Source organism: Pristiophorus japonicus, chromosome 7, assembly GCF_044704955.1.
Source record: "Pristiophorus japonicus isolate sPriJap1 chromosome 7, sPriJap1.hap1, whole genome shotgun sequence".
In the NCBI taxonomy this organism is placed as follows: domain Eukaryota; kingdom Metazoa; phylum Chordata; class Chondrichthyes; family Pristiophoridae; genus Pristiophorus; species Pristiophorus japonicus.
In genome coordinates this window covers 100,803,789-100,815,981 of record NC_091983.1, presented here as the reverse complement: position 1 = coordinate 100,815,981, position 12,193 = coordinate 100,803,789, and the positions used below count along the sequence as shown (strand labels likewise).

The window sequence follows — 12,193 nt, the reverse complement described above, 5'->3', positions numbered from 1 at the left end:
GTATAATGATCATTTAAATCTACGCTGTTCTTCACAGATGTTTCAGCGTGAACTGAGTACAAAATGGATACTGAATGCAATTAGTACAGGTGCGCATGTTTTGAAGGGGAAAGTCTACCATAATTACATGATTGACCTCAAAGTCAGTAACTCCAAATTATTTGGACGGGCTTTGTACATCCTCCAGGTAGGTTGAAAAGTAAGTAAAATTGTTCTTTCAAAATTATCACAAAACTTAATTTTAAATGTTCACAAATTTAAATGGTAGCTGACTTACTGCAGTAAAATCACAATTTTTAATTAAACTCTACGTTCAAAAATAATGTGAATAATGGGAGCTATTTGGGGCTCAAAATTGGCCCCTGTTGATTTTTTGGCGCACTCACCCGAGGTGCGGCGCTTTTCCACGACTCCAAGCGCGCCGAAAGTCTTCCTCCTGACTTTGGCCGCTGTCCGGCCTCTCCTCGGTGGTGGCGTAGCATGGCCAGTGGATTGGGAGCAGAGCCAGCGTCCCGGCACTAAAAACAGTGCCAGGACGTCTGCACGTGCGCGTTCGAGTGTGCGCGCATGCACAGTAGCTCCTTGCCCCCAGCACACCCTGCAGCCTGTATGAGAGGGACCCGATGCTCACAGTTGCCGCCCCTATCCCTGGTCTCCCGCACCAACCCGCTGTGTAAGTAGCTGCTTGTGTTCATGGTTTAAACTACTGTGATTAAGATGGCCAGGGTCAATGTCAGGAAGAGTAGTGTTAAATAGGTTTTAATTAAGCCTTGCTGGGGTTGAGTAGAAAGTTTAATCATCGGTGTTTGGTGGATAAGGATGCTTTTTGGCCCAATTTTTTCATTTGAGGTTTGGTTTGTTAGTAAAGCCAGAGGCGATGTTTTTGGTAAACAGGCGGAGTTTATATTTGCCGAGTTCCTTTATTTTCTTTTAATCTTTCCATCAAACTTTGTAAGTCTTGGTGCTTTAGGTGCAGGTCCTCCCCGCTTCCTTCTATTTTTTATTGAATGCTTATTACTTTTTGTGCTTTGTTTAGTGCTTTGTAAATCTTGGTGCTTTAGAATGTACTAACCTGCGCCGATTTCTTAACTCTCCGCAAGGGTTTTCTGAAGTGGCCACATAAGCTGGCCTAACTAGATTTGGAGTACCTATTAGCTGGCCAAAGTTGCCTAAATGGCCAGAACTGGCATAGGTGACTGGGATTGTCCCCTTTTTGAGAAAAAAAAACTAAACGAAAAAAAATCATAACTAACTCAGTTACTCTGGAGCAAGTTTATTGGGGAAAGTGGGGATTTTAACATACGCCAGAAAAACCAAGTTACTCCAAAAAAAAAACGGAGCAACACCTGGCATATTTTGAGCCCTTGGTCTCATGTCTACCTCTCAGCTCAGCATTTTCCCTAGAATGCATTTTGTAACTATTTGACAGAAGGCTGATCCTCCCTGGTTAAACATTCTAATATACTCCAGGAGTACAGATCAGTACCAGGGAATAAATATAATACAAAGCTGGAAGGCTGCAATCACCCTACATTCTCTGTGCAGTCATTAATCTATTGTTGATTGTGCTACAGAAGTGGTCAGCTCTAATCAAGGTGGCTAGTCTTTTTAGTCAATATTAAAGTCAGAGAATCAAGGACTTCTGTCTGGACCAGCATAAAACAGAGTCGCTCATTTTTAGAAATAGGCTTGAGTGAGTTTATATAAGGCAGATCAACATCCCAATTTTAATAGAGTTTCATCCTCATTTCTCAAAAAATGTTCAGATGACAGACACCAAAATTAAGTTTTTTTTAAATTGAGAACCTAAGTGAAGGGCCAGGACCCATACTGAAGGACACCACCAAAATTGAAAGTAGTAGGGAAGATGAGGGGAAATTTTACAAATATTTGTTTCCAGCAAGAACACCCCTATGATTTTTAATCTTTAATGCAACTTGGAAAATTAGCCCTGAGATAAATTAGTAGTCCTTAGGTGACATTAAGGCTCGGCTTAAAAACCGACTGTAGCAAAAAGGGAAGCCTATGGGAAGTAACAAGCCCAGTTTTAAAGTTTTGAGAATGAATGAATAGAGACAGACATAGTGCAATGAGCCTTGATTTCAGTAGGGATGTCGGGCACTGTGTGGAGAAATATATCTGTGGCTCAAGAACGGAAAGTGAATCACCATCATAGGCAGTCCCTTGAAATCGAGGAAAACTTGCTTCCACTCCAAAAGTGAGTTCTCAAGTGACTGAACAGTCCAATATTGGAATTACAGTCTCTGTTGTAGGTGGGACAAAGAGTCGTTGGAGGAAAGGGTGAGTGGGGTGTCTGGTTTCCTGCATGCTCTCGGCGACGAGACTCGAGGTGCTCATGGCCCTCCCGGATGCTCTTCCTCCACTTAGGGCAGTCTTTGGCCAGGTCCCAGGTGTTAGTGGGGATGTTGTACTTTATCAAGGAGGCTTTGAGGGTGTCCTTGAAATATTTCCGCTGCCCACCTGGGGCTTGCTTGCCGTGTAGGAGTTCCAAGTAGAGCGCTTGCTTTAGGAGTCTCAGGTCGGGCATGCGGACGATGTGGCCTGCCCAACGGAGCTGGTTGAGTGTGGTCAGTGCTTCGATGCTGGGGATGTTGGCCTGAGCGAGAACACTGACGTTGGTGCATCTGTCCTCCCAGGGGATTTGCAGGATCTTGCAGAGTCATTGCTGGTGGTATTTCTCCAGCGATTTGAGGTGACTGCTGTATATGGTCCACGTATCTGAGCCATACAGGAGGGCGGGTATCACTACAGCCCTGTAGACCATAAGCTTGGTGCCAGATTTGAGGGCCTGGTCTTCGAACACTCTCTTCCTCAGGCGGCCGAAGGTTGCACTGGCACACTGGAGATGGTGCTGAATAGGAACAATAGACGACAATGATTATTAATTAAATAGAGCGATTATTAATAAAATTGAGATATAAAGGTTGCAATTTAGAGAAAAATTAAAATCGCCTATCAGATTTCTTGTATTTTATCCAGGAGTGCAAGAGATATGCTTAGAGACCTTCCCCAGATATAGGAGCACTGTCATGTATGTATGCTTGGGGTTACTAGCCACCAGGTTGCGCCACTGTCAGAGGTCATTGGGCTGTACGCACGTGAGTGTGGCCCAGGTATAAAAGGCAAACCATCATGTAATGTAATCACTTTGGTCCCTAATAAAGCAGAGTCAGGTTTGTACCTGTGTTAGTTTATAGTATTCAGTCTATCGATTTATTACATACATAATATTTGGTGACGAGGTAACTTAAGAACCTTCGCATGCAAAAACTAGCATAATTGGAATACTAAGAAATTTGTGGAGGCAGAGGACTGGGCAGATTTTGTAGCTCACCTGGACCAGTACTTCATGGCCAACAAAATGGAGGAACCCATTGATGCAGTTAGGCGCAGGGCGGTCTTCCTCACGGTTTGCGGTCCAAAAATCTATGGACTCATAAAGAATCTTCCCTCGCCTGCAAATCCAACAGACAAGGACTATGAGGAATTGTATGCTCTGGTGGTACGTGACCATCTCAAACCAGAAGATATTGGTTCTACATACACGTTCGTTCTGAGGGCCAGGATGTGTCGGAATTTGTTGCCGACCTAAGACGTCTAGCTGGACCGTGTAAGTCCGAAAACGCGTTGGGAGACTTCTTTGTAATCGGCATCAACTACAAGGTGATCCTCCGTAAGCTATTGGCGGCGGAGACGCTGGATTTGAGCAAGGCCATCACGATTGCCCAGGCATGCATGACGACGGACAAAAACTTAAAGCAGATATCATCGAAAAATCTGAACTCGGCAAGTACTGTAAACAAGATTGTATCGTCGTTTGGCAGAGCTGCACATGGCAGGGCCTACTCGACTGCGCATGTGAAACCTGTAGCTGCTCAAAGTCTGCCAATAGGTACAAATCCGATTTCACCCTGTTGGCATTATGGGGGCAATCATCGGCATCATCAGTGTCATTTTAAACGGTATATTTGTAAAGGCTGTTCGAAAGTGGGGCATCTTCAGCAAATGTGTCCACAACTGCGCAAGCGTGCTGCGACTCGCCACGTGGATGATGATGACCAGTCCAGCGTGGACCTGGATATGCAATCTGAGATGCCAGAGGAGGAAGTGTATGGACTGTATTCGTTCCTGACAAAGAGCCAACCGATAATGGTTAATGTGAAACTAAATGGCATGCCGATATCGATGGAATTGGACACGGGTGCGAGTCAGTCAATAATGAGCCAAAGGACATTCGACAAGCTGAGGGACACTAAGGCTGTGAAACCTAAGCTGAGTCCAGTAAATGCAAAGTTGCATACTTACACCAAAGAACTCATACCGGTGATTGGCAGTGCAGTAGTCAAGGTGGCGTATGATGGTGTGGCTCATTGTCTACCATTATGGATCGTTCCAGGAAATGGTCCAACGCTGTTCAGCAGGAATTGGCTCGAAAAAATCAAATGGAATTGGAATGATATCAAAGTGTTGTCAGTGGTGGATGACACTTCGTGTGCTCAAGTGCTGAGCAAATTTCCCTCGCTGTTTGAACCGGGCATCGGCAATTTCATGGGAGCCAAGGTGCAGATTCACCTGGACTCGGGCGCACAACCCGTCCATCACAAAGCTCGGGCTGTTCCGTACATGACGAGGGAGAAGGTCAAAATTGAGCTGGACAGACTCCAACATGAAGGGGCCATATCACCAGTCGAATTTAATGAATGGGCCAGTCCCATTGTTCCTCTGTTGAAGAGTGATGTCACTGTCAGGATATGTGGAGACTACAAGGTTACGATCAACCGATTTTCAAAACAGGATCAGTACCCATTACCGAAGGCTGATGACCTGTTTGCAACGCTAGCCGGTGGGAAGTTGTTCATTAAACTGGATCTAACATTGGCCTACATGACACAGGAGCTGGTCGAAATGTTGAAGAAACTTACGTGCATCAACACTCATAAAGGACTGTTTATTTACAACAGGTGTCCTTTTGGAATTTGCTTGGCTACAGCCATATTTCAGAGGTACACGGAGAGTCTACTGAAATCTGTCCCTAGAACCATAGGTTTCCAAAATGACATCCTGGTCACAGGTCGTGACACTGCCAAACATCTGAATAACCTGGAAGAGGTTCTACATCGTCTGGACAAAGTGGAGCTCAGATTGAAACATTTGAAGTGCGTCTTCACGGCACCGGAAGTCGAATTCTTGGGGAGGAGAATTGCTGCTGACGGCATCAGGCCTACGGACTCAAAAACCAAAGCCATCAAAAATGCACCCAAGCTTCAGAATGTGACAGAGCTGCATTCGTTCCTTGGTCTACTCAACTACTTCAGTAATTTCCTACCGAGATTGAGCACTTCATGAGAGCCACTGCACATGCTGCTAAGAAAAGGCACCAACTGGGTTTGGGGTGCATCTCAAGATAGAGCTTTTGAGAAAGCTACTAATCTGCTTTGCTCTAACAAGTTGCTGGTACATTGTGATCCGTGTAAGCGTCTAGTATTTGCCTGTGATGCTTTGTCATATGAGTTGGTTGCGTGCTCCAACAAGCTAATGAGTCGGGTAAACTACAACCTGTTGCGTTTGCTTCTAAACGTTTGTCAAAGGCCGAAAGAGCCTACAACATGGTAGAAAAAGAAGCATTAGCCTGTGTGTATGGGGTTAAAAAGATGCATCAGTACCTGTTTGGTCTTTAGTTTGAACTGGAAACAGATTACAAGCCACGCATTTCATTGTTTTCGGAATACAAAGGTATCAATATCAATGCATCGTCTCGCATCCAGAGGTGGGTGTTGACATTATCTGCCTATGGTTATGTCATTCGCCATAGACCTGGCACCGAGAATTGTGCCGATGCACTGAGCCGTCTGCCGTTGCCCACAACGAAGGTGGAGACGCCACAACCTGCAGACATACTGTTAGTTATGGATGCTTTTGAAAGTGAATGAACCCCTGTCACGGCTCAGCAAGTTAAGACCTGGATGAGCCAGGACCCAATATTATCAGTTGTGAAATGTTGTGTGCTTAGTGGTTATTGGTCTGCCATACCCAAGCAAATGGGTGATGAGACCAAACCTTACAACCGTCGCAAAGACGAACTATCCATTCCGTCAGATTGTTTACTTTGGGGCAATCGTGGTGTTATGCCTAAGAAAGGCAGAGAGAAATTTGTACATGATCTATATAGCACTCATCCCGGTATTGTCATGATGAAAGCTGTTATATATGTGGACTTGTATTTACTCTGTACAGCCACCAGAGGGTTCATTCCCCAGAGTCCCAAGGGATCCCATAATCTCTTGGGAGCACAGGTATTTAAGAAGGCTTCACAGGTTGGAGAGGCACTCTGGAGACCTGCAATAAAAGACTACGGTCGCACTTTACTTTGAGCTCACAGTCTGACTCTTTCTCCATACATTACAAAAGCCATTGCCAGGTCTCATGTATGGTGACTTGGAATTGACTCTGATCTGGAATCATGTGTGCATCAGTGCAACATTTGCATGCAGCTAAATAAAGCTCCAGCGGAATCACTGTTGAGTCTGTGGTCCTGGCCATCTAAACCATGGTCCAGGATCCACATCGACTTTGCAGATCCCTTCCTGGGAAAGATGTTTTTAGTTGTGGTGGATGCATATTCCAAATGGATAGAGTGTATAATCATGTAATCCAGTACCTCCACAGCTACCATTGAGAGCCTTTGTGTCATGTTTGCCACTCATGGTCTGCCCGACATCATTGTAAGCGACAACGGACCTTACTTCACTAGACTGGAGTTTCAACAGTTCATGAAACTCAATGGTATCAAACATGTGAGGTCAGCACCATTCAAACCCGCATCTAATGGTCAAGCAGAGCGTGCTGTCCAAACCATCAAGCAGAGTATGAAACGTGTAACTCAAGGTTCACTGCAGACTCGCTTGTCACACATATTGCTTAGTTACAGGACAAGACCCCACATGTTTACCGGGGTTCCCCTGCTGAACTATTGATGAAGAGAGGTCTCAAGACCAAGCTGTCTCTTGTCCACCTTGACTTGAATGATCATGTTGAATACAGACGTCAAAGTCAGCAGTGGTATCATGATCGCGCTGCTGTGTCACACGACATTTCTGTTAACGATCCTATGCATGTACTAAATTCTGGTCAAGGTCCCAAGTGGATCGCCGGTACTGTTACGAACAAGGAGGGTAACAGAGTGTTTATTGTCAAGCTCAAGAATGGGCAAACATGCAGGAAACATGTTGATCAGATAAAACTGTGGCACACCGATGAACCGGAACAGTCTGAGGAAGACACAATCAGTGACCAAACAACCTACCCTCAGTCATCAGAGGACTCCGCTGTCATCAATAAATCTGGACTTTCAATCCCTAACATGGTCATTGCCACTCCCATCAGATCGGCTACCCAGCCACCAGTCATAACAGACTCAGAACGTTCGCCCAAGGCTGGAGTTGAAATGAGATGATCAGCTCGGGAGCGGAAAGCCCCGGAGGGTTCCAATTTGTAAAAAGACTGTTACTAATATCATGTATGTATGCTTGGGGTTACTAGCCACCAGGTGGCACCACTGTCGTAGGTCATTGGGCTGTATGCACGTGTGTGCAGCCCAGATATAAAAGGCAAGCCATCATGTAATGTAATGACTTTGGGCCCTAATAAAGCAGAGCCAGGTTTGTACCTGTGTTAGTTTACAGTATTCAGTCTATCGAGTTATTACATACATAACAAGCACCATTCAAATCTTGGATAAATTTAGCATTTATAGAGAGTTATGTGTTGTTGAAGAGAGATTATTTAGCAAAAAAGAGGGCAGCAAGCTTTTGAGTTGCTAATTTTTAAAAATACTTTTCATAATTAATTTTAGAAATACAAAGTTTATAGAGCATTCAAGTACAGATAGTACAGAATTTGCTTCATTAAAAGTATTATAATTATGGGTGTTTTTAATAAGTTTCTGGAAACAGTTCCAAAATGGGCAAGACACAGAAATCAGAGATTTGGCATGGCTTATAGAGCAGCAAGAGTAATCAGAAAATCAGCACTATGACAGTTAACATACATCTGGCACCTGAGCTTGTGATGCCATAGTGAAAGGCTTTAAATACCATACTACACATCAATGAACCGCACTCCATTTTTTTACCACCATACATAAGAACATAAGAAATAGGAGCAGGAGTCGGCCATTTGGCCCCTCGAGCCTGCTCTGCCATTCAATAAGATCATGGCTGATCTGATCTTGGCCTCAACTCCATTTCCCTGCCCGCTCCCCATAATCCTTGACTCCTTTATCGTTCAAAAATCTGTCTATCTCCACCTTAAATATAATCAATGACCCAGCCTCCACAGCTCTCTGGGGCAGAGAATTCCAAAGATTCACGGCCCTCTGAGAGAAGAAATTCCTCCTCATTTCTGTTTTAGATGGGCGACCCTTATTCTGAAACTATGCCCCCTAGTTCTAGATTCTCCCATGAGGGGAAACATCCTCTCTGCATCTACCCTGTCAAGCCGCACTCCACTTTTTTACCACCATGAAGGTCACAAAGGAAGCTCCACTAGGAAAGAACTAACTAATCTTTGGACTTTGGAATCAATGGGCTAGAGAACAGAATTACTCATAATTTGTCACAAAATTATAATCTCACTCGGAGAACCATGAGAACTACTAGTGAGCAAAGTGAAAAAGAATTCTGATGTTAGAGTTGAAGAACATTCTTGGCGCAGAGTAGAAGAAATTTGGGGTGAATCTGAACCCCATGCATCCACTAGTAGCTGCAGGCTTCTTACCTGCGGTTCCGGCCTCCTCCAGCATGCTCGCTGCCTGACTGGAATCCAAGTCTGTAAACCTGTCAACAAAAGGAATACGCATTCTGTGGACTTCAAACTCCATAGAATGCAGGGAAACCTAGACTTCCAGATTTCCCGACCGAAACCCATCCCTGTCATTATCAGGGACTCCAAGCCCGTAAAGTCTAATTTGACAGTATTTACTGCTGACGTTGGGTGAAAAATTGAAAAAGTCGATCCCCAGTGCTTACATCCCTCATTTTGATGAGCGTAAAAAATCTAAACTAAAAATCTAAAGCGTAAAAAAAGTTAGCAGTCATGATGAGCATTCGTTAATGTGTGTGTATGTGTATATGTACTGATACTCTTTTCTCCTGTTAGAAGTTTACAAGCCAGACCCAATCCAGATGTTTCGAGACTTTGTTACAGACTATTTATGAAACAGAAGAATTAAGTGAAAAAATAAAAAATGAGGAAATTTCAAAACATATTCAGCATGCAGCATCAATGAACAAGGTAAGAATAATAAACTCCAACATGGCGGAGCTAGCTCACCAGAAGATTTTCATCCTCAGAAACTAATCAGCAAAACTGGCGATCTGGGTGGGAGCACAGTTAGAGCTTGAATAGAGTGCTGGAATCTGGAACCCCGCTGTTTTAATATTACAGGCATGTTAGTAATGTAGGCATCAAAAAGAGAAGTAACCCACATAAAAAAGACATGCATGCTGATGCAGAAAGCAAGAATGAAAATAAGAACATCTGATAGTGACAACTGTCACACAGGAGACTCACTCGTTGATTAATTTCTCCTACCTCTTATGCTATTACTCATTCCTTCCCTCCATTTTTATATTCTGAAGCACATACTCTGGATCATGGCTAAAAAAAAGCAGATTTCCTCCTTTGATTGCAGATATTTGCTCTCAAATAGTGTGTGTCATAAACCACTGCTGAATATCCATCCCCTCCACCATTGGCGTACCATGGCTGCAATATGTACTGTCTGCAGGATGCACTGCACTCAATAAGGCTACTTCGCCAGCATCTCCCAAACCTGTGACCTCCACCACCATCACCACAAGTTCAAGTCACACACCATTCTGACTTGGAAATATATCACCATTCCTTTATCATCACTGGGCCAAAATCCTGGAACTCCCTCCCTAACAGCACTGTGGGAGTACCTTCACCGCACGGACTGCAGTGGTTCAAGAAGAAGGCTCACCACCACCTTCTCAAGGCCAACTAGGGATAGGCAATAAATGCAGCCTCACCAGCATTGCCCACATGCCGGGAATTATTTAAACAAAACAGAACAGAAATTGCATCTTTCCCTCTCAGGTTATGTTAAAGCCAAATAAGGCTTTTCTCAATAGGTCAAATGCTGGAAACTTGAAAAAGGAATAAAATTCTGGAAATACACAGCAGAACCATTCGCATCCAGAAGGCAAACAAGTAGGTTAATGGTTCAGGTAAGTAGGTTAATGGTTCAGGTAAGTAGGTTAATGGTTCAGGTAAGGTTAATGGTTCAGGTAAGGTTAATGGTTCAGGTAAGTAGGTTAATGGTTCAGGTAAGTAGGTTAATGGTTCAGGTAAGGTTAATGGTTCAGGTAAGTAGGTTAATGGTTCAGGTGAGCACTCTTAGAAGGAAAATAACCTTCTTAGCAGGACTGACCAAACAAAGGGAGGAGGTAACACCAATGAATGTAAACATTGCCAACGCTGTCAATGTCTTTTCAGATTTGAAAAAATCTATTCACAGGATGTTGCTCTCTACTGGTTGAAAGAATTTTTGACCAGAGACCTTTACCTTTTGTTTTTTTTCCTTCCCTCATTTTTTAGGTCTGTGCTATAAAGATGTTCCTATACCTTCCCTTTCCAGTCCTGAGAACATAAGAAATAGGAGCAGGAGGAAAGGTCTCAATTCAAAACAGTAACCTTGCTTTTCTCTTTCCAGATGCTGATGGATCTGCTGTGCATTTTCAGCACGCTTCTATTCTTCCTCAAGCTGTTTTGGTTAAATTGTTTTGCTACTTGACTGAATTTATAAAAGGACCGAAATAGGGGACTGGAAGATCGGGCAGGAAAGTGGAGTTGAGGTCAATGATCAGCCATGATCTTATTGAATGGCGGGGCAGGCTTGAGGGACCATAGGGCCCACTCCTGCTCCTATTTCTTATGTCCTTATGTTCTTAACAACAGTCAATCTCTGAGGCCTAAGGTTCCAATCTAGCTCAGATAGATAGAATTAAAGTCACTTTTCTTTCTTCTATCTATTAGAAACCTAAGCCAAGCAACTTTGTACAGTCTGTTATTTTTTGGATATGAGTCTGTAGCTGAAAAATAACCATAATTTAACAGTAATGGCAATAGATTTGAAGTTGTCTGAGAAGACTGTAAGCATGGCTAGTAGTGGGAAGTACAAATATGACAGTGATACAGAAAGAGGTACTTTCCTGAGGTTAGATTTGAAAAATTTAGGTATGAAGGAAACTTCAACTAGCATCTTGTCTGTACTGTACTTGTACCTTGGAACATTTAATGCAAGTACTGGATGCATGACTAAAAACTTGTTTCATTATTCAGCACAAAGATTCATAAAGCAGTTTTTTAAATTAATTATGTTAATCCCTAACAGTTCTATATTTTTTCATGGAATGTTACGTAGCAATTTGCTCAAATCCCAAAACATGGAAAATAATAATTCAAATGTAAATCTTCCTGGAAGCATGTTCTTCAAACCTGCCTATTAATTTGCCAGTGAAAATGTTCGCATCAGCAAGCAATGCTATGTCCCCTTTGTAAGTGTCTGTGATGGTTTGTGTTACTTTCAGATTGTTCCTGCAGCAATGGTGGCATTAATGAGAAACTGCTCCATATCTGAAGCAAAAGCTCGACTAGCATCTTGTCCAATTGTACGAGAGGCCATCATTGTGTCTGATGACTCAGGGCACAAACAGAGAAAAGAACACACAGAGGCAGCTGAAGAAGAAACAGATGAATAAGGACTTCTTTCAGCAGCTTTTTGAGTATCATGGCAACATCAGTGCATGAAAACATAAAAGGACATTACTGGCCCAGAAAATCTGCAGGGACATGATCCCCGTAGTTACACCAGGATCACACCTGCCTTTGAACTCTACTGCTGACCCTGCCAAAGGAGGGACCTCAAGTGCAGACCTGCCAAAGACTCACAATCTTCAAAGCCATTTTGGGGCCATTGTTTGAGTTGATTTTAATATTACAGTGAATAAATAAATCTGCTATGACTTTCCACAGCTTTCATTCCAGTTTCTTGTAGCAAACACTTAAACTTAGTAAATTACCTTGTCTCGTATCACGTGAACACTTTTTTTTCTCCACTATTTTAACAGAGTTGGTAAATTGCTTAGAG

The 12,193-nt window shown here is 43.2% G+C and overlaps 1 protein-coding gene across 1 annotated transcript in view; it reads left to right on the top strand.

Moving 5' to 3' along the window:
- The window catches only part of gckr (glucokinase (hexokinase 4) regulator), a 100,010-nt gene extending 88,206 nt beyond the window's left edge, over window positions 1-11,804 (top strand). Inside the window, exons 17-19 of the mRNA XM_070884200.1 lie at window positions 38-187; window positions 9,178-9,312; window positions 11,634-11,804. Of these exons, the coding sequence (XP_070740301.1) occupies window positions 38-187; window positions 9,178-9,312; window positions 11,634-11,804 (456 nt within the window). The remainder of the gene's footprint in view (window positions 1-37; window positions 188-9,177; window positions 9,313-11,633) is intronic.
- The last annotated feature ends 389 nt before the right edge of the window (window positions 11,805-12,193 follow it).